At 40.5% G+C, this 23,151-nt stretch overlaps 1 protein-coding gene and 1 long non-coding RNA gene across 4 annotated transcripts in view; one reads left to right on the top strand and one right to left on the bottom strand.

The window, feature by feature from the left end:
- CEP85L (centrosomal protein 85 like) overlaps nt 1-20,509 on the top strand; it is a 100,288-nt gene extending 79,779 nt beyond the window's left edge. For both annotated transcript variants that reach the window (XM_035109172.2, XM_035109173.2), the window contains exons 7-13: nt 1,204-1,356; nt 3,697-3,851; nt 5,410-5,527; nt 6,276-6,326; nt 13,448-13,555; nt 15,019-15,232; nt 16,917-20,509. In XM_035109172.2, the coding sequence (XP_034965063.1) occupies nt 1,204-1,356; nt 3,697-3,851; nt 5,410-5,527; nt 6,276-6,326; nt 13,448-13,555; nt 15,019-15,232; nt 16,917-17,077 (960 nt within the window). In that variant the 3' untranslated portion in view covers nt 17,078-20,509. The remainder of the gene's footprint in view (nt 1-1,203; nt 1,357-3,696; nt 3,852-5,409; nt 5,528-6,275; nt 6,327-13,447; nt 13,556-15,018; nt 15,233-16,916) is intronic.
- Nucleotides 6,078-23,151, bottom strand: part of LOC118082163 (uncharacterized) — a 32,186-nt gene continuing 15,112 nt past the window's right edge. For both annotated transcript variants that reach the window (XR_009557335.1, XR_004692196.2), the window contains exon 3: nt 6,078-9,337. This is a non-coding gene — a long non-coding RNA (uncharacterized LOC118082163). The remainder of the gene's footprint in view (nt 9,338-23,151) is intronic.

Here is a 23,151-nt window from a genome sequence, read left to right as displayed (position 1 = left end):
TCAGAATCATATGCAGTTGTATTAATTTTTGAGAGTGTGTTTTAAATTGTATTCATTAAACATTATCCTTGTGAACCAATACATTATAAAAAACACATATACATCTGCTGGTGCTGATTATCAGGTATAATGAAGACATGATTTCTAAAGACTTAAGAGTGATTTATGAAGTGTAACTTAAGAAACCAGCTATTATGAAATCTTTTGATGGTTGTTAGTTTTGGATCATGTGCTGTTTGGATTAGGAGTATAGATTTGAAACATTTCTTATATCTATGGCAGTCATACATCCAAGAAATGGGCCCATAGGACATATTTTGGAGAAGTTGTTTGTTAGCCTCTTTAGTGGCCATTATAATTCCTTAGTTCTTCCTTATTTATCCTCTCCCTTCAATTCCTGGCTGAACCCCACTCCTGGAAAGGTATTTGTGCATGCTTTCAAAGGCCATGCCTAGCATGGATATTTCACATGCGGCCTTGCTTATATAATATGATACAAGCTACAGAATATAGAAGCAAGTTTCAAACTCTCATGGTGACTAGTAACAAGACTTTTGCAGCAGCAAATGAATAACATGAGCAGGGCTCACATTTCCACATTTTTTTGGGGGGGGGGACGACGACAAAAAACTGTGGTTGGCTACTGTGTGTACAAGAGACTGGTAGTATGAAACTGCCAACGGGTCTAAAGCTCAAATCCATACAATCACATATATAGTTTATGTTAGGGAATTATTGGTAATTTTGATTATTATGTATATATGTCAAGTTTCAATAAAGTTTTTTTTTGGGGGGGGGGGAATCCATACAATTGCAGAAGCAAATTTTTTAGTTGCTCTATTTTGGAAGAAAGAACAAAGCAAACCAATCACTTGTGTTTATATATATGTTTTGTGGTTTCCGAACTGCTGGCTTAAATAAAGGAAAAGCATCTTTAGATAAACACACATCTAACTACTGTACTTTTAAACAGAAAAGAAATGTTTAGCTATGGGAATAGTCAGCAAGAGCACTTAGCTTTTAAAAAGATAAATGACCTATAAAAATCCATTTATCTTTTAAATAAAAACAGTTCTACTCCCTGCTGTGAAAATAACTTTCAGAATCTGCTGAGTTTTAAGTATCAAAGAAATCTTTCAAATTACCTTGTGCGTGTTTAATTCCTACCTCAAAGAATGAGATGCAATATTACTGTCTTTCCAGCTCAAAACTAGAGACAGGTACATAAGCAGCCTGAAAAAGAAATGCCAAAAAGAATCGGAGCAAAACAAAGAGAAACAGAGAAGAATTGAAACTCTTGAAAAGTACCTGGCTGACCTGCCAACACTGGATGATGTTGAAAGTCAAAGTAAACAGGTAATCTGTGTTTCACCTAGAGCTTTTGCTAAATGCATATTATGAGTTGCAGAACATAATACTTGCTCACAATGTCCTTGGGTAAACATTAAAAGGTCATGACTGCCTGTAACACCTCTGCATAAGCCCTGTAGGATTGAGTGCTGCCCCAAAGCTCCTACACAGATCTCATAATGTTCTAGTGAATTGTGCTCAATGATTTAATAAGAAATTTGCAGTTGCCAGAACTCTAAGGTTAAATTTGTTGCTCTTCATCTATATTCTGTTCCTTTTCTGTTAATGGTACAAATAATTATGAAAAACAATATCTGGTTTCTTTTGTTCTTGACTGGCATAGTAATACATTGCTGCAATGTTTACATTGATTTTTTAAAAATAATAATAATCAGACACATATCTAAGAAAAGTCAGCAGAAGTGAGGGCCTTTGTTATGCATAATTTAAAAAAATCAAAATGCAATGTAATTAATAAATTCAAGGAGACTGTTGGTTTGACCCATGATTGCAGATGTTTTATAAAATGAAAGCCCAAAAAAGGAACACCCTGGAAACAAAAAAATGGAGATGAAGCTTCAGAAACATGCTTAAAGTGGAACCATTTATTGAAAGTTCCATGTGCCAGCTGCATTTTGCTCTATTACCTCCTATTTTGATGAAACCTGTTTTGAACAAATGACTACAATATGTGGAATACAATTTTTAAATGGTTTTGCTCCTGAATAGTTATATTCCGAAACACATTGACAATGTTCCATTTTCTAATAAATTTTAAACAGTTCCATTTCTAACATCATGTTGAAGCTTTGACTCCCTTTTTGTTCTCAAAGCAAACCTCTTGATAATGGTAAAGTGTGATTGATCCATGACCTTCAGAGGTCCTGGAAACATTGCTTGCCTCAGTCTCTCCCCCCCCCCCCTTTGTGAAATCTCCAATTTGCAAACAATTTGATTCTTGAAGCATGTTAAAGAATACCATATGACAAGAAATAGGAAAAGAAATATTTCATGATCATTTAGCACTGAGACACAATAAAAAAGTCAGACACATCAAAAGAACTGCAAATACAACTCAATGTTTCTTAGTACACGGATCATTTTAAAATAACAAATACAGTCTTGAATGAAAGGTAGAAGAAACACAACTAAGCAACCTGATATGGACAAACAACACTTTGAGTTGCTAATCAAATCTTGTAAAGCTTGATTCAGATTACCGTATTTAGTATTTAAGTCTTGTTTATATCAGGGCTTATGCATATTATTAAAAAAAATAAAATCCTCCAATAATCAGTGGGTCTGGATGAAAAAATACTCTGATAAAGGTGTCCAAGCATCTACTGTACTTTGAATTATACATCAGTGGAATATCCATCCACATAGAAACAAAATGCACCCCATTGCCCATTACAGTACTTGTCACTGAACAGCAGCATATGGTTGCAAAGCACCTGGCAATTCAGTGTCTTGTTATACACATCAGGAAGTTCGGTTATATTCTGTTCTATTAACCTGGTATTGTATTCCTGTGTTCGAAAGCATTGAATGAATGAAATATCCTATATAATAATGTCCAAGTTGTCCCTGCGTCCAGTTGTCCCGTGTGTCCCTGGGGTACTGCGCATGTACCCCAGAGACACAGGGATTGGACGGAGGGACAACGGCCAACCGCCGCTCCGCCAACCGCCGTTCCGAAGCCCAGTCTCATGCTGGAGGTGCGCGGCGAGGCGGCGGGGGAAAGAAGCGCTCCCCCCGGCAGCCTTGCCGCACACCTCCGGCATGGGACGGCGCTTCCCCTTAGCTCGGGGAAGGCAAACGGCGAAACCCCCTCCCCCGCGCCGCAATTCGGCTCTGTCCCCCGCGCGCTTTAGTTTGGGAAGCAGGCAGGGAGACGCAACAGCCCGGGAAGCTGCGGGCTGTTGCGTCTCCCTGCCTGCTTCCCCGAGCCGTAGCGCATCGGAGGACAGCCGAAGATCGGCGGGCGCTGTTTGCCGGGGTTGACAAACCCCGGCAAGCGGCGCCCGCCGATCTTCGTGTGACAGGCAGTGGGGAATGCAGGCAGGCAATAGAGCAAGCGCCTGCCTGCCTTTCCCGCCGCCAGTCCCCCGGTGCTTCGTGCAGCGCTGCTGGGTGCCGACCCGGCAGGCCGCTTCCTTGATCTGGCGGCCTGCCGGGTCGGCGCTGATCAGCGCTGCGCGGAGCACCGGATCGAGGAGCCGGCATGCATTCTAGCGCCCGTTTATTTAACGGGCTGAAGACACTAGTAATAATAATAATACTTCGTTGGTTATTTGATCTACAGTAAACATGCTTCTATATAAAAATATTTTGGCTTCTCTCTAGCTTCAAGTTCTTGAAGAAAAGAACAAGCAGCTGAAAGCTACTTTGGCTGAGCTCGAAAAGGATCTAGAAGAGTCCAAAACACAGCGTAAAGAACAAGAATTGCAGCTAGTTTGTCAGAAGAAGAAAGAAAAAGAATTGGTAACAGCAGTGCAGAGGTATGAATAATTAACTTGATCTGTCGTTTATGACTCTCTAGGATCTTTCTATTCCCTTCTGTGCCAATTCAGTTTTGGTGAAGAGACTCACGTGAACTCTGTTGTAATGTCAAATGCTAGACTGCACTACACAGAAGGCAATGATGTTGTGAAGCACAATTGAGATGTGTCAGACTACAGCAATATCATTTTTAATACGTGGGATTGTTGAATTGCTGCTTTTAGGGAAGGAGGGTTGAAAATGAGAAAGATGAGGTTGAGCTGAGAAAGTTGTAACAGAAAGCCTGCCAATCAAAGGAATGAACATTCCATTCTGGTTGACGGGTAGAAAGAGTGCAGTCTGGTTACTATAAGTTAGTTTTGCCTTGGGGATCAAATTCTTACTTAGTTGTTAACTTGTTGAATGGCTTTGGATATGTTACTGTCTCTGAGCTGTTTTAATAGCTTCAACTGTTCCACAATGGATTTGTAGTTACAAAGAAACAGAAAGCAGGATAGCAATTCCAGATGGATGTTAAAATGAGAGAATGTTACTGCAGTACAGACTAATTTATTTAGAATTGTTTTATTTAGGATCTAGTGTTTTATAAAAAGGCCTTTAAAAAGTAAAAGCTAAAGAAGCACTCCTTTGAAATTATGCAATAAAGGTAATGGAAGCCATTTTAGAATTTAATTTCCAGTATGAAACATGTGACATTTCAGTTCGTGACCCTGCGTTGCTTAAAAGTGCATGCCACAAAAGCTTTGTTCAAATGATGAAAGGTTAGTATTTGGAACAGTTAGCCAGATCACTGGGTGCATTGTTTCCATCTTACATCTGGTACCTATTGCATTTGTGAGTGTGTAATCCACCAGGGTGGCTTTGCAGTCTCCTGAAAGTCTATAAATATTTGAAGCAGAGTCTTGTTTCTAAATTTAAACAACAATTGTCATTGTCATCATTTGTGTTTTCATTTTTGAAAGATGAGGCGGAGGGAAGCAGAAGTGTGTGATTCTTCCCTATGCTGGGGCATTTGAGTGTTGTTGACAGGGGTAGGTTACGCAGGACTCTGTCTAACCAGAGATTCGGGAAATTTCTGCTGACCCCAGGCAGCCAGTCATTTGGAAGCCTGATTTCAGATATCCAATGCTGCAATTCTAGTTAATCTCTTATAACACTAAGGGGGCCAACGTGGTGCCCTCTAGAAGGTTTCGGACTCCAATTCCCATCAGCCACAGCCAGCCTCAGATCAGGCACATGTAATTATGCTAGAAGTTGCAGTCTCAACAGCATCTGGAGGGTACCATACCTGCTATAAAGGGCTGTAGGTTCTTATGGCACTCTCAGAGGAAGAATTGGCTGTCTACGGAATCATTTCTTAAAATGAACCTGTCAACATAAATGTGCAAAACCACTCCAATAGCATGCGTTAACCATACTGTAAAACATTTCCAAGAATGAATCTGTATGGAATCTTTGACTTTTGCAGAGCTTACTTATTTCCTGCACAGGATTTGACTCTGGAATTTTGATATGCAATTTCTGCTTTCTTTTTGCCTTTTCAAATCCAAACTTCAGCCTGCAACAGAAGGTAGAAAAATGCCTGGAAGATGGTGTCCGCCTTCCTATGTTGGACACAAAACAGCTTCAGAGTGAAAACGAAAGCCTCAAAGAGAAAAATGAGAAAGCAAGCAAGGTACATTCATTAAACTGGTTAGATGATCTACCTGTGTCTGAAAAGCTTTTTTTGCTATTGATGTTTGCTGTTATAATATTGTCAACCTGTTTTTGTGTCTCCCTGCCCCAATATATGTTTCCAACAGCAGCCAGTGAAGCACTGGCAGGTGCCACTGGGTGGCAGTCAAGATGGGAGGATAAAATATCCCCAGAAATAGTACAGTGGAACCTTGGTTTATGAACGCCGCGGACCCATCTGGAACGGATTAATTCATTTTCCATTACTTTCAATGGGAAAGTTCGCTTCAGTTTATGAACAGACTTCCGGAACCAATTGTGTTCATAAACCGAGGTACCACTGTAATGTACAGAGTCAGACCATTGGCCCATCTAGCTCAGTATTATCCACACCCAGGGGGTGGGAGGTTGCAGTTGAGGTCAGGCACATGTAATTATGTAGTTGCTGATTGACTACTTGCCCCCACTATGCAGTTATATGCACTTACACCCTCTGTCTCCACCACTTTCTTAGCATGTTTTCCCCTACCCATAACTGCCCCCACAACATCATACCAGGCTTTTCCTGTTACTAATTTCATTCCTGATCTCGCAGCATCCTAAATTGTTGTGGTTTTTTTTTTTGTAGCAATGTATGCCCTTTGCATCCATTCCCAAGTTTACAACAAATTAGATACCTTGACCTCACATAAATTTGACAGATACACCAGAGATACAAAGAGCATTTTTGTGTGTTCTTCTCCTAACAGGTCATAGACAATCAACAGAATCAGATTGCTGAGATGACTTTAGAGATTCAGGTAATGAATTGTGTTTTTCAGGCGTTAAATCTGAGCCTTACTATTGATGAAGATGCATCCTCTCCATGAAAAGAAGGGTTGGCCTTAGGAGCTTCATGAGACAGCAGTAATCTACAATATTACATTATTTAATGGACACCTGGCTTGAGAGCAGTACATGTGAAAAGGATCTAGGAGTCTTGGTAGACCTCAAACTTGACATGAGTCAGCAGTGTGATGCAGCAGCTAAAAAAGCCAATGCAATTCTGGGCTGCATCAATAGGAGTATAGCGTCTAGATCAAGGGAAGTAATAGTACCACTGTATTCTGCTCTGGTCAGACCTCACCTGGAGTATTGTGTCCAGTTCTGGGCACCACAGTTCAAGAAGGATAGTGACAAGCTGGAACGTGTCCAGAAGAGGGCAACCAAAATGGTCAAAGGCCTGGAAGTGATGCCTTAAGAGGAACGGCTTAGGGAGCTGGGTATGTTTAGCCTGGGGAAGAGAAGGTTAAGGGGTGATATGATAGCCATGTTCAAATATATAAAAGGATGCCATATAGAGGAGGGAGAAAGGTTGTTTTCTGCTGCTCCAGAGAAGCAGACACGGAGCAATGGATTCAAACTACAAGAAAGAAGCTTCCACCTAAATTAGGAAGAACTTCCTGACAGTAAGAGCTGGTTGGCAGTGAATTTGCTACCAAGGAGTGTGGTGGAGTCTCCTTCTTTGGAGGTCTTTAAGCAGAGGCCTGACAGCCATCTGTCAGGAATGCTTTGATAGTGTTCATTGCTTGGCAGGGGGTTGGACTGGATGGCCCTTGTGGTCTCTTCCAACTCTATGATTCTATGATAAGCAAAATGCAGGGAAGAAGAAATGCATGACAAGAATAAAAGCTGAAGTCTAGGGCTAGGCAATGTTAGGTTTTCAACATTGCAATCTGGTGGAATAAGCTGCATTGCCCCCAGCCCTGAGAGACACCGGAGTGAAACTGTCACTGCTCCTGCCAAGGTGGTTTCATCCTGGGGCCGGCTCCCAGTTCCAGAGAAAAGATGCAGTCCACCCTCCTCCCTCCTGGGCGAAGGCAGCTGGACAGCGGTGCCTGTCAGGCCCCATTCACAGGGCTCCCTCTGCTTTCACATAGCTGGGCTACCTATCTGTCCCGTAAGAAGGCAGCAGTGGATGAGGCCACCACAGGAATGCTCCATCTGTGCGGCTTCAACCCCCTCCCTCAGCATTGGCAGCTGCCTGTGTGAGGTTTTTTTTTGGGGGGGGGCTGATCAGCTGAGAAGCAGGCTGCCTTCCATTGCCCGCATCTCAGCTGTTCAAGCCCCTGTGCTGAGTGGAGCAGTTTAAAGAAGCCGTCTGCTGGCCGTATATTGCAGGTGAAACAGCAGTTGCTCTGGAGGTAGAGGAACTCAGGAGCAGCTGCTGTTTCACCCCGATATATCGCTGAGTGAAACAGACATTGCTGTCTGGCCCTCATACCGGTCCTGGGTGATACATTGCCCAGGCCTATCTGACACTTGCTTGTTTCAGCCACCTTTAAAATGCAGGCAGAATCATTTGTCACATAGGAAGCATTTCTTCGTCACTGGAGCCCATTGGCTATTGCCCTCATCCAGCTGTCAAAACAAGCTGAGGCAGCAAAAGCAATACACCCCCTTTCCCCTTATTCATACCACAAGGTGATCAAGAGAGCTTCCAGCAATTACAAAAATTATGTATGAAAACTACAAACTGAACAAAATATTAAGGGGGGTGTTATTGGGTTGTTGTTTTATTTTGGTTGTATATATATTGTGTTATGTTGATCTTGTTCTGTGAACCGCCCTGAGACCTCTGGTTATAGGGTGGCATACAAATTCTATAAATAATAAAATAAAGGCAAAGTGTGGATTAACCTACAGGCATGCATGCAAAATATGTTAGTATAATCAAATTTTGATGAGGCAAGTGATTTTTTAAACCAAACGATAGCATATGTGAGCAGGTCTTTAATGTAAGCAGTATAAAATGCAACAAGGAATGTTAGAAATATGACTTTTTAAATTAAGAAAAAACCAATGTGGAGAAGCTGTCTGGTGATTGACAGTGTCCCAAAACAGTAAAATATTTATTCAAAAATTACACGAATGCTAAAGTTCCGTGAACAATTGTTTGGGTGTGATGTCTTTGGATTATTTCAGAGGTTCAACTCATCTGAAAATAATCTCAGGCTGAATTTATTGTGAAAATGGCTCCTTTGCACAGCTGAAACATGCACACTGATATGAGACTAGGCCTGGGTGACATATCAACCAGGGGCAGAGCACGATGGCAGCTTTATCTGGTGGTATATCGCAGGTGAAACTTCCACTGCTCCTGAGTCCCTGTGCTGCCAGGGCCGCTGATAGCAGAGGGACTCTTGAGTGGCAGTGGTTTCACCTGCAATATACCACCTTCATGCTCTACCCCTCATACTGCAGAGGGAGGAGCAAGCTGCATCAACAGCTGATACAACTTGTTCATTTCTTGGCATCTTTAAACTGCTCTGCTGAGGCATCAGTAGCCACACACTCCTTAGCTAAGCAGTTTAGCAGAGCTGGAGTGGGGGCTCTCTTAAACTGCTCCTGCCCCCCCTCCCAAGTTGAGGAAGCCCCAATACCTTATGCACAAGCTGGGAACGCCGTCCCCTAGCCCCCCAATGCACTGGGGTGAAACCGCCTTGCGGGGCTGGGGCCAATGCAGCTTGTTGTTTCCACATCACAGTGTATCACCAGACTGTGATGTTTACCTTGTGACATCGCCCAGCCCTGTATGAGACCAACTTAAACATTCAGCTGGTTGTTCTAAAAAAATGTACCTGTGTGACTCAGGTTGGAGTTGCTTCATTAGTAGGAACAGTACTTCAACAGTCTTCTTGGAGTCAAGAGTAAGATGTCATCAACGTATTGATGATACTGAAGTCCAAATCCCAAAATCATGTCTCCCAGTGGTTTCATATGGATGTTGATCAGCATAGTGGAAGATGGATCCCCTTGTAGACACCATAGGCTAATGTTCAAGAAACAAAGCAGAAGTCTACTAGTACTGAATACCTGAAGGAGCGTGTCCACCCCATCGTTCTGCCCGGACACTGAGGTCCAGTACCGAGGGCCTTCTGGCGGCTCCCTCGTTGCAAGAAGCCAAGTTACAGGGAACCAGGCAGAGGGCCTACTTGGTAGTGGTGCCCGCCCTGTGGAACGCCCTCCCATCAGATGTCAAAGAGAAAAACAGCTACCAGATTTTTAGAAGACATCTGAAGGCAGCCCTGTTGGCTTTTTAATATTTAATAGATTAGTTTATTTCATTTTTCGGTTGGAAGCTGCCCAGAGTGGCTGGGGAAACCCAGCCAGATGGGCGGGGTATAAATAATAAATTATTATTATTACAACTACTGTCCTAAGAAATTCTCCTGCCAAAAGGATTAGAGCATAGCAAAGCAAGACCCATCTGAGCCAGGCAGCCCATGCCATGGTCAGTGGTAATGAAGGTGATTGAAATGTCCAGCAGAAGCAAAAGGAATGCATTCCTCCGAAAATAAGCCATACCCCGAAAATAAGCCATAGTGATAGGCAGTTTAACCTTGTAGGTTAAACTGTACTATACTTAATTTTAAAAAAATAAGACATCCCCTGAAAATAAGCCACCGTGGTTTTTTTTAAAGGAAAAATAAATATAAGACGGTGTCTTATTTTTGGAGAAACACGGTAGGTTGTGCAGTAGAACAGCCAAGGCACACTGTATCCTGTAATTAAGATTGAAGCCAAATGAAAAAAGGATCTATTTCATCCAGGAAACCCTGGAGTTGAGTTGCAACAATACACTTATCCAGTATGATGGGATTTGGAGAGCGTGGATATGCAGTTTAGCATGCCAGGAACTATGTGCTGGCACTGCACATGTAGCACCCACACATCTGATTTAAATGTGAAGTTATCCGTGCATAACACCGCATAGATAAGTTTTCTGTACATGCTCCACCTTACTTTTAAATTGTAGATCTTTATTAAATGCCAGATAATTAGTTTGAGTTTGTTGTTAATAAGGCATGTCCCATAAAGTATATTCCCAAAATGCCACTGTATGTTACAGTAACGTGTGAAATCCCTCCCAGGCATTGCCTTTTGCTAATCTGAAACATAAAACTGAGCATGCTTTCCCAAGACATGGTATTCTGTAGCAGAGTAATATCATAGCACAAGTCTAAACTCCAATTTTATTCAGAGGGAATTTATTGCAGTCAATTGGAAATGGACGCTAGGCTTTGCTTAAGGATGCAGTCATCAGAGTATATGGGTAAACCTCAGCATGCTTGGATGGAGAATAACGAAGTAGGGAAAATCCCCTTTGAAAGCTTTATAAGAGGAGAAAGAGTTGGAACTTGTCATCCTTTGCAGCTTAACTTTTACTAATGCCTAGAGTACAACAATTTGAACACTCTAGATTCCCGCCAAATAAAACCAGCAAAGCACAAGCATGGATAAATGTGATATTGCAGTTGACTAACCTACATGTTTAGCAGAAGAAAAAAATAACTACTGTCAGTCTATAAGAGTAGGAATTGCATACTAAACATCAAGTCAGCACTTCATGCAAAGTAGGAGTGATGTTTAGCTGTTTTTAAAAGTTATTTATATTATTGTGGGTTATATGAATATCAAGAAATGGCCACTTTGCCCAATGATGAGAAGAGGAGCAGGGTTGTGGGAAAGAACCTGAATAGCTAAACCAGGCATCCCCAAACTGCGGCCCTCCAGATATTTTGGCCTACAACTCCCATGATCCCTAGCTAACAGGACCAGTGGTCGGGGAAGATGGGAATTGTAGTCCAAAACATCTGGAGGGCCGAAGTTTGGGGATGCCTAAGCTAAACAGACAGTGGTAGGCAAACAAGCACCAGAAGCTGGACTTCAGAGCAAGCAGGAGACATTGAGAGGAAATTGTGGGTAGGAAGGGACAGCATGAAGAGAAGCAAGAACTAAGGGGAAAGAGGGACCTTGTTCTAGAAGCAAATCAGTTACTATTTCCTTTTCCAAGGGGTGTTGAGGTCAGGGTATCTGCATAACTCCAGCCATGGCTCATGGCACTGCAGCATGTAGGGATGGGAAGTCCTAACCATGGTTGACAGTCTCTTGGGACCCAAACTAATTGCTGCTCAGCTGTCAGAGACTATGAAGCAATTAATTCACAGCCAGGAAAGATTGTGCCCCCACCCCTCCCCAATATCTGAAAGTGTTAAAAGCCAGAAACTGAACTGTAGAATTGGTAGCTGTATTTCTGTCACATGGTGTGAAGCTTTGCTGTGTTTTAAATAATGGGAAACTAAACTTGAAAAGAATTCCATCCTGCTAGTCATGGATTAAATTAGCATAAATTTGACACGTTGTGGTTAAGATATGTAATAAAAAAAGGAAGAAAGTTTGGAACAGATTGTGTTGAACAATAATTTGAGACACAGTGGAGAATAATTCTATTTAAAATTCATTGGTAGTATTTTTCCAGCTAATTTGAACCTCTCAAAAAGTATGATTTGGACAGATGAGTAGATCTTTTGTCTTCTGAGACTTTCAGTCCTGGATTTCAGGAGATGATTGATAGATACCAGCCACGCACGCACACACACACAGACACACACGGCTGCTGCTAATGTGAGGGAGAAGTGCTCTTAGTCAGGCAAAGCCTTTACCTGCCAGGTGTCCAGGGGGCTTTGCAAACTAAGCCCACTCTTAGACACCTTTGGGGATTTCAGAGACTGCCCTGGTTCCTTTGAGCACTGCAGAAGTAAAAACTGAGGGTGGGAGTGGAAAGCTGACCTGCCATGAAGGACCATCTCGCCCTAAAGGATCTTCTAGGGGTATTGGACCTGCAGTGCTTGACTGAGGGGACCTCTCACTCCCCATAATTCAGTTTTTCATTTGGCAATTGTAAATTTAGATGCAAAAAGAATGCATAAAATAAAAGTTAGATGTTACTTGAGCCCAGTTCTTTTCTTTCCCTGCCTGTATTTGTTTTTCTTTGAAGGCATGTTTTGTGTCATTATTACATAAGTAAAGCCAAAGAGGTTCCTAGATAGGGTAGTATGAATGACAAATCCCACAACTGATGTAGGATAAACACTCCCATCCATAGAAGCCAAGAAGCCATAGAAGCCAAGCAGTTCCCATTCTTATTCCCATATGCTAAACAATGTAGAGGGCTAAGTGAAACTCCTGGGTATCTAACAGACCTTGGGGATATAGCTAGATTGAATTCTTATTATGGGATGAATCAGGTCTCCAAGCATAAAATGATTCGGCTTAGGCACATTACTAAAGTTCACTAGTTAGTGGTTATTTAAGTACATGCCTAGGTACATCAGATTGGTTTGTGGAAGGAAACTGGTATTAAGATACTGGGGAGAGTGTGTGTTCTCTGGCTGTCGTTCACAAGAGAAGCAAAAGCCTCACTGCTGTACATAGAACATAGGAATCTGCCTCACACCATTGTGTGCAAATCACAACATTGGTCCATCTAACTCAATATTATCTACACTGACTGGCAGCAGTGCTCCAGCATTCCTGACATTCCCAGCCCACCTAGAGAAGCTGGGGATTAAACATAATTTGGCCTTTTGCATGCAAGACCACTGAGCTATGGCCCTTCCTGAACAGTCGCTAAAGCCCTTACATGCCCTGCCTCCCTATCCCTTAGAAGTAAAGGCAAAGGGCTACTTTTGCAGCCACCGCTCAGCAGCATGGTTCTGCTCTAGCTTTATTGAGCATTGGCTTAAGCTGGAATGCTCCCCCTCCATCTTACCCACAAGAAAAGTTGTAGGGACCCTTTTTTGCTGCTGAATAGAGGCATCTGCCTCCATGAAGCCAGCAGAGGACAGGAATCCAGTATGTAGATCCAATTTTTTTGACTTGGCAGGGAAGGCCCCAAAATAGCACACCTTAGCCTAAATGACCTTCTCAGCTCCAGAAACTGGTCAGCACAATAGCCATCATAAATATGCCTAAAGTGTTCCTAGAAGACTGAAGTTACAAGCAGAAGCAAGTGCAACTGACAGTGTTTGAGCTATCGGCTTACTTGTACTACAGTATATGCTTTGAGGTGATTTTCTCTTCTTTTTTTGCCCCCTAGTCTCTGCAAGATAAGCTTTTGCAAGGAAAAGTGACAATTCAAAAACAGAAAAGTGAACTTGAAGAAAAGGATAAGAGTGTACAGCAGTTACAAAAGACACTACTTGAAGTAAGTTTTTGAGATCGCATCTATTGAGCCAGTTGTCTACCATGTCACCATTTTGTTCTATTCTATAAATACATCACAAAAATGCATTCCTGAGAAGGGATGAAGCGTAACAATATGAGAAACAATAATTTCTCTTAAAAACTCTGGACACTACAAGGTAAGTGGCGATTTTCTCGGTGTAACAATAACCACAAACAGCTGATCTGTCGCTTGAAGGAGAAATACTGCATCTGGATATGGTGTTCATATTCCAGTCATAACAGGTGATTGGCACTGTCCTCACTGATCACTAGTCTGGTGATGGAGAAGGATCACCAGTTGCTTACCATAAGATGATGGATACAAGGACTTGCAGCTCATGTAGGAGCAACAGCCTTTTTACACATTTAGGCTAGGAACCAAAAAACTGCACAGATAGTCCTGCTTGTTCACAGAGGAGTTGTGTTTCCCACACCACAGGATTATATGGCAACTCACTTTTAGAGGGGGGGGTGCAATTTATGATATAGCATTGTGTGTTGCTGCTGGAGAGGGGGGGATGTCAAATATGTCAATTTTGTGGGTGTACCAAGTGTCACTCTTTGAATCCCAGTAATAGACTTTATCCAGAAATGAAATTTACATCTAAAAATATGACCCTGTGCACACTTTCTGGATCTGGATGAGTTGTTTATAAAGTTTAAATAATGAAGGCTCTTCTATATTTTATATCCTATAGCAAGCAAGTATTGTCATCTTGATATTTCAGAACACATTCTTAAGACTTTGATATTAATTGAACCTATTCTAGAAACTTACATTTCAAGATGAAATGCTAAGGCAACTTATCAATTTAAACATGGGGATTGTGAGACTTATCCTGACCCCACAATGCATTTTTTGTGGTGGAGGGAAGATGCATCATGTGCAGTTAATTGTTTGTCATTCCCTGTCTAGGGTAATAAAACACATTTTGTCATTTATTGAATTTTGTGCATGATTGAGAAATCTTCTGGGAATATTCCTTAAAAAGTATATTGTAAACATGCCTTGCTGGGTTAAATAAAAGTCTTCCAAGTCTAGCCTTCTGTTTCCAACAGCCATTTTCAAGATGCCTTTAGACCAGGCATCCCCAAACTGTGGCCCTCCAGATGTTTTGGCCTACAACTCCCATGATCCCTAGCTAACAGGACCAGTGGTCGGGGAAGATGGGAATTGTATTCCAAAACATCTGGAGGGCCGAAGTTTGGGGATGCCTGCTTTAGACATTCACAAGCATAACTTAATAGTGATGAGCATTCTTTATTGTTTTCCCACACCATTTACCTTTCAGAGATAGATTGGCTCAGAACACAGAGTTCATTTTCATTAAAATGGACAATAGCTTCTGAAATAACTTATGTCTGTTATTTATATAATTTTTCTAATAAATAAAACCAGTGAATAAATGACTGCATTTTTTATTTCCTATCTCCCTAATTAAGAACCAAAGATTTATGGAAGAAAATGCATCTTTGAGGGAACAGATTCATCAGATGGACCTGTCCAGACAGCCGGTGGCTGAAAAACTACCTGTGGCCGATCAATTGTTCAAGGAAATGTCTCACTGTTTATTTGACTTGAAAGCACTTTGCAGTATTCTTACCCACAGAGCTCAGGGCAAGGAGCCTAACCTGTCCTTACTGCTGGGAATCAGATGTAAGTGATTTGAACAAAGATAACATGATGCGTTCATTTGATATTGAGAAGACATATCTGTACAAGTAAAATCCAGGAGTTTGGCCAGGGAGGAAGAGCAAGTTTGCAGGGTGTAACTTGTACTTTATAGTTATAATGTTGACAACCAAACATAAACCTTCCAGTTTGCCATTTGGTAACCACAAGATTTTTAAAAATTGTTTCTTACCTACCCAAGATTAGAATTTATTGTAACAGTAAAATAAAACAAGACAGGTTATTTTATGGATTGGAAAAAGAATGCAGGAATCATTAGACTTTTCTGTACTTCCAGAATCCGTGGGAAAGCGTATCACAATGGTTGTCTCCTTATAACTCCCCTACAAGCCGCCTTCCTGCTCTTATTTTCTGTCTCAGTACTAGTCTCGCTTGGCTCACTTGTTGATGGCCTTCTGCCAACAGGCAACCCCCTTTTAATTTACACAGGTGTTCGGCCTACTGGTCTGGTTTTGTTTGCTCTGCTGCTCCGTATTTCAACCTGCATTCCTAATTAGTTATATTTTAAACTTGCTGTTATTTTTGTCTGTTCTTTTGTGATTTTTATATTGCTTATTTGTTTGTGAATTAGTTGTTTTTTGTGTTTATTTTGGCCACCGTGTACATTTTTTATGGAAGGGCGGGGCATAAATTTAACACATACATAAATAATAAAATGGAGGAAGGTTGGTGGTGACTAGCAATGGATGCAGTGAACAGCTCTGCAAAAATAAGGTAAAGTCCAGTTCCGTTTACACCAGCAATTCAAGAAATCAGATTCATACATCATGATTATTATTCCATTCACCATTATACACTGCAACACACTGGAGCTAAAATCGCTTCGAAAATATGCACGTGAGCCTTAACTCATAGCCTCATCTACTAATGCCAATTAAAGATTGCAGCCCTTTGTACAGCAGTGTAATAATAATGATGTATGCAAAGCAGCTCATCTCAAAGAAAGCAACAGATAATTTAAGAGCAACTGTGTAGGCTAAATGCTGGTGTTCTACATTGGTGAGCTAAAAACAGTGCACGGAAAATAGCTTTTCAGAAGCTGATCCTCTTATTTGCTTGAGCCCCCTGAAGCTTTTCAGCAACATACCAAATGTACATAACACACTTTGTGGCCTCTAAGCAGTCGGGTGCTGTGCCTCACCTGCACAACTGATTTTTGCTTCTTCAAATGGGACTTACCCTTACACGCACACAACCAAGAATCTGCTACAGAGGGTTGGGGGACCCTCTCAAGCAGTTGTTGGGTGGCTGTGAGGAAGGGGCATGCCTTTGCATCTGTCGGCCCAACATTGATTCTGACCCACATCTGACGTAGAGTAAACCTTGTCCTGAAGAGGGATACTTCACATTTAAAGCAGCAGCATTGTTAATTCAGAAGGGGGAAATATTTACCAAAATCACTTTCTGAATGTTTCCATTCTTGTTGCATTGTTGGCAAGAAACCAATATTAAAAAACAAAAACCCATTTTCTTCCACACTTTAAAAAGTGATTATTTCAACGCAATTTGTGGAAGGGAAAGTGCCACATTTTCATACTTTCTTTTCAACGTACCAAAACAAACATTTGGCTGGAATGTTTAAATCAAAGTTAGGTGTGTTAAACTGTGTATTTACCTAAGCTGTCTTGTCTTTTTCTTATAATTTCAGCAATGAGCTGCTCATCTGAAGATGAGAATTACCACAGCACAGAAACTCTCTCAAAGAAACTCTTAGAGGTGTGTCAATTACGAAAAGATATTGATGAATTGAGGACTATAATATCAGACTGCTATGCTCAAGACATGGGAGAAAATTGCATTACACAGTGATAAAAGGTTTGGCTCACGGCAACAGTGACTTAAGTTATTAAATGCTGCTCTGGTTTTAGTTCCTTGTGTTTATGTTAAGGAGCCATACTGGAAGACACGCTCCGTGTGCCAGATCAAAGGGTTTCAAGCGTTTGCATGTAAGTTCATGCAGGTGAAGCAGTCGTCACTTGAAGAGAACAGGACGTGCTGCACGAGAGATCTGATTTCTTCAAACTACTGAATGTAGGTCAAAGCTGTGAAGAATGCGTTTCTTTTGGAAATGTTGGGTTTTGTTTCCTCTGACATGGTCTGTAAAAGCATCCATATTTTCTTCTGGAGTCAAAAGATTTAAGTGTCAGAAGGCGGCACTGCAGTTACTGCTGTATCATTTCCCCCCTTCAGCAAAGCTTTAGGGTACAAGATCAGTATTAATAATTTTACTAGGGGGGAAAGTTTTAAGTGCCCGGCCGTGTGTAGGCATTTAAACTGGATGGTGACATGAAGGTTCCTTAGAAGGACTGTTTGAGGGCAGGCAGACACAAAGGTAGCCTGTCTACCTTGCAATGTTTGCCATCTCAGTTTGGTAAAGGTCATTTTACTTTGCAATTGATGTCCATTGATCATCAATGTTCCTCTTAGACAAAGCAGCACATAAGCTCCTATATTTTCAATAAAGCATAAGAAGTTCAGGCCTGAGAATTTCTGTCATCCTGTGAGCCTCTTCTGCACTATATGAGTGTGGAAACTTTGTGGTCAGTTAAGTTCATTTGTGACCTGGGTGTGTTATACATGGGTGACTAACCTTCCCCTGCCCCATTCTTGGGACCTGACCTGGACATATACACCACAAGAATTTTGACCCCTCAGGACCCCATTGATTTTGGCAGCCGTGGATAAAGCCGAAATTAAAATAGTCACCTCGCTGGAGTGGACTCCAACCAGCACCCTGATGGGAATGCAAATTAGCCCCCCCTTGATAGCAAATAGATCATCTTCATGGTTCAAGAGAGGCGGGAAGGCGGCATGTGTGCCTGTACATCTGGGCTTCATGTGTGTGTGTGCCCAAGAGTGTGGTGTGGTCACCCCCAGAGGGTTGGCCAAGGGTTAACACAGTCATTCAACCCAAAAGGTTAGCAACCCTGGCATAAAGGCTAAAAAGGGTTTTTTAAACACACACAGAAAGAGCAGGAGAGCATTGCATCCTTGTAATCAATACCTAATTATACCTAATTACTTTTAACTTATCCAGGAGCTCACTCCAGCGCCCAGGAAGCTTAAAAGCCAAGAGAAACATGTTTAATCCACGTGTTCTGAAAGTCATTCTTCCTGGTGGATAGTTAAAATAGGAGTGCTCTAGAATTAGGAAGCAAATGTACCCAAAATCACTTGGTAATCCAGACTGCTCTATTTTGCTGTGTTAAATTATACACATCCTTTCTGCCAAGTCAAGCCTGCTGTCACTTTATTTTGACAATCAATTATATAATGCAACAAAGTGCTTCCTTTTGAAAGAGAAAGGAAAAGAGAGGATAAGGTACGTTTTGCTTATTTATGACAATTGGCCCAGATGTGCAGAAAGCTATAGACTGGTCTTGCCAACTATCATAGCTAAAAGTGAGCAAGAGCTTCTTTTGAAAAGGTTGCCATTTTCAGTTTTATATGTTACTATGCCTCCATTTTACATTGTTGGTTTATGTTGAAATACCATTTGCATATGATAGTACTAAGAAAAACCTATTCTGGTCATTTTTCCCCACAGTTATGTTTATTTAAATGGGTGTTTCTTGATCAACACTGTCCTAACTTCTGTCTGTGGAAATTTATTTTAGTATTTATCTTAACTACTGTTCAGTGTTTTCAAATGGAGATTTGTAAGTATTATCTTGAAACAACTTTGTAAGCATGAAAGTACTTAGTCCTCCATCCTTACAACATAAAACAAATTGCTTGAATTTAAAATACTAACAACAGCAAACCCCACTACAGTTATTAGAAAGTAGGTCTAATTAGGTGGTACTCAAGAATTGCTTTGTTTGTTTCTATGCAGATGAGGGCATGAATGGTGAAAAATAATTCTAATCAATTTACTTTCACGCCAGGAAGCAACTGAAAGTGTGATAGACACTGACGCAACATGCTATGCTGTAGAGAGATGACTTAAAGTTGATGGTTAAAGTATTTTTTCTCTGTTGCATCTTCTGTTTTATAAACAGAACTTTACCATGAATTTGACACTGCAGCATCACCATAGACCAAGAAAAAATCTTTAAGCGACTTAAAATAGAACTAATGTGCAGGAATCAACTAATCAAGTCTGTCAGCAAAAACCCTGTGCAAGGACTTCTTCTGCCTGTGCATTCCTCCCCCTGTGCGCCTCCCAAAACAGGCTCTAGGGGTTGGGTGAAACCCAGAGTGTGGTGGTAGGAGAGGCAAATTATTCTAACGGAAACGCTTGCCCTGACAGAACGATCACCATACCACAACATTGAATTCCTCCCATTGTCCGTAAACAGTATAGTTTTGGGACAAAGAAATTGAAGAAGTCATTTAATTTTTACATTGGTTGTAAATTAGGCAATATAAACTTCATATCAATTAAGTCCTTACCTTCATCTACTCATTACCTTCATTACTTGTGGAAGATAACCCAGTTGAAAATAGAGACAGACAGTGAAGCTTTGCAAAGCACTTAGGAACAAGTCTCTGCCAAATGTTTGACCACAAAAATTTAGGCATTTCAGGGACAGAATGCTCACAGCTGTCCTGACTTCATATTATTCTACCTTTTGTGTACTATTTACACTTTATTATTTCCTTGGACTGCAGCCTTGGTGTCCTTTAAAAATATATATATATATGGCATGGGCCTCTTTCTGAGATAATCACAAACAGTCGGTTCACATAGGCAGTATGATAATATCAAGTAATCACACAGCCAGTTAGATGTGGCCACATTATGCCATCATGAAGCCAAATCAGAGTGAAACGCATGATTCCTGCCCTCACTTGAATAGGCAAACATTTCCACCTTGTTATGCAGCACCCATTGAAAAGCACCAAAATAGGGGAGGGAGTTTTTCTGTGCAACATTCTCTCTGACACTCAGTATTTTCTTAGCCCAGCTAGACTTATTTGACCTCCTTGTTTGTTACCTATAAACTTATTTATTTCAGTTAACGACTTTCCTTCCCAATTCATTTAAATGAAGCATTGAAATAGCAGTGTGTTTTTTAAAAGCTTGTTTGCATAAGCAATTTTTTTAGAGCCTTTGGCTTTTTTTTAAAAAAAAAGACTGATATTCTTATTTGGAAATAGAAAGCTGAACAGCAAGAATATTATCTAAATATGCTGAAGTGGAGTTACTACTTTACAAAAAAAACTCATAAAGGGGAATAATTAAGAGTATTGGAATAAATTACTGCATCTTAATTTGTACGTAGGTATACATGTAACCCTTGATGAAGCTCAATATTTGCTCAGCAATTTTCTAAAACCTATGTTCCGCAACAACTTTTGGCATTCTTCCAGAGTCCTTTTGAGACTTCTCCACGTGTTCAGTGAAAGCATGAGGGTAGCAGGATCATGTCACTGGCCACAACCCCCTCAGCAGCTGCATGCTTGGGCAGGAGTGTGGAGGGGAGCAGCACATGCACTTGCTGGCCATGGTTCCTTCTCTCCGGAAGGCCTTCACACAGTTTTCAGTTCCAATCAAACAGGCCCCCTTCACACTACTGTCAAATGCAAGGTAGTGTGGCAAGCGCATGCAGTTCAGCTACTCAACCACCCTTTCTGCATTAACTGAACATAGCCAGTGCATCTGAAGATGATCTTGTTTTGCTGACATGAGCTCATCTTTTAGCACTGGATGTGGTGATACCATAAACAATAGCCACTGTTACACACAATTGCTAGAATCTAGAAGGAAACCTGCATTTGGAAGGAAGCTTCCACTTACTGATGACAGGCTTCTCTTGTCTCAGTCATGGTTAAAGAATGAAAGGAGGTGGTAGCCAAAGTCTGAAACGCCATGGGCAAAATTTATGTAAGCCATAAGGGACGCAGTATTATATTATTTGAACTTATGTTATAATGCAATGCCTGCTGTTTAAGTAGCTAAAGAGCCCGTCAGTTTACAATGCCATTTCTAACAAATAGGTAAGATATGCATGGGTATTTTCAGCAAAAAATTGTTATCTATGGTCCCGTTCAACGTATTTTATGTGAAGCTAACTAATACTAGCTTTTAAGATAAGTGGTTAACAATGGCATTACTGAGTAGGCTGATTTAGTCATGACAACCTTTTGCCACAGATATGAGAGACAATCCCAAGGGCTGAAAAATATATTATGAATGAATGAAAGATGCAGTTGTACAAGCAATTTTCATATTTCAGGTTGTATTTCTATAATTGTGTAGATGGCATTTTGTAGTAACTACTGTAATTCAAGAATGTATTTCAAAAAGGAACTTGGAAAATTGTTTTTGGATATAACTAATGCTATTATTTATATGCCATATAAATTTTGTAGCGTCGTATTTGGGTCAGTTCAAAATGGTTATGTAAACTTGACTTTACAGTCCAGTTAGGCCGCTTGTCTATGATCCTATGCACACTTGGAAGTAAGCCGTAACAGTAAGCCCCAAATCACTAAGATTACCAAATTAAATGTGTTCAGGATTAGGTATTAAACCTTCAGCTTTAGGTGTGTAGATTTAGAAGCACAGCATATCTGAATTTCAGTTAATTGGGTTGCCACAGACACCAACTCTGGCTAGAGATTTCTTTTAAAAACATAACAAAATTAGCTATATGAACCAAAGTTACTTTTTTCTCTCATTATTTTTGGTTTTCACTTTTGTGGGGAAAATGGAGAGGAATTATTTATCACCAGATTCTGGAATGAGAGAGAAGAAATGCAAGGCAAAGTGTACTGTGTATCCATCCATTTTCATTTGCCTGAAACCTAAGCTGGGGCTAAATTCACTCAATTACAGAAAACCAAATTTGTCATTCAATAATGCCTCTGTAAATCCGCTTATATATTTTGTGTATCTCTCTGCATGAAAGAGATTTGACACAATATTCTGGATGTGGATGCCATTTCATGCAAAGCGGCAGGTAAGGTTACTACTTTAGAAAAAGCCAGTGGATATTTAAAAAAGGGGGTGAACAAATCAAATACACCAATAGCTTATTCAATAGTTCTATTAATTCCACTTCTGTGTACCTTTGTGCCTTTTAATTTAGCTGATGGCTTAATAATAATCTTATTTTTTAAAGTTATGAGAGTATCAAGTTGTTGCACTTTGTTTCCTCTGCTTATTAGTATTATTTTTTAGCTTGTAGGCTTGTGAAAAGTAACTTTCATAAATAGAAATATTTTCTAAAAGCTGTGGGTCAATATTTGAGAAAGGAGTCTGATCTTTATTTTCCAGCTTTTCTGTATATGAAGAACATTAAACAGAATGTATTAATTTTGTATATATTAGGTATAGTACATCATTGATAATCAGTGGAGAAGGCAAGGGGAAAGGGGCTATCTTTAAAAGCACAGCAGATATGTACTGGATCAGTCTCCTAAGACTGGTAGTTTTTAAAAATTGGGTTCAGTTTTTGAACCACTCAGAATACCTCGTGTAAATAGAGTTGTCATGACTTAAATCGAGATGCATCCAGTGTTGTTGTTTTCATTTTATTTTTAAAGAGCCACTGGTTGGCTCATGTCTTCAGGCCTGTCATTCTTGCCTCTTTTGTAACTTTTTTTTAGTAGAGTTTACAGCTAGAATTTTGAATGCCAAAGTTCTATTTATTAAATAATAAAAGTTTTCATTGTTAATTACTAGTATTTTTCCACTCAATTTGTTTGATGTTTGGATTTGTATCTACAGAGCAAAAATAAATTTTGTTACAAAATCTAGACTTTTTGTTTTGTTTTCAGTTTACATTGTGCTTAAATATACCAGCTTTGGGAAATGTGTCGTCTGTACACTCTGCTTTCCTGTGCACACTTGCTGAAGGTTGAGCACGGCTGAATATGGACTTTCCTCCCATGTGAACCTTACTAGTCTCATGCTATGTAGGGGAAGGGATATG

Source organism: Zootoca vivipara, chromosome 3 (genome assembly GCF_963506605.1).
Source record: "Zootoca vivipara chromosome 3, rZooViv1.1, whole genome shotgun sequence".
NCBI classification, from domain to species: domain Eukaryota; kingdom Metazoa; phylum Chordata; class Lepidosauria; order Squamata; family Lacertidae; genus Zootoca; species Zootoca vivipara.
The sequence above is the reverse complement of the archived record's forward strand: the minus strand, read 5'-3'. Positions and strand labels throughout refer to the sequence as shown.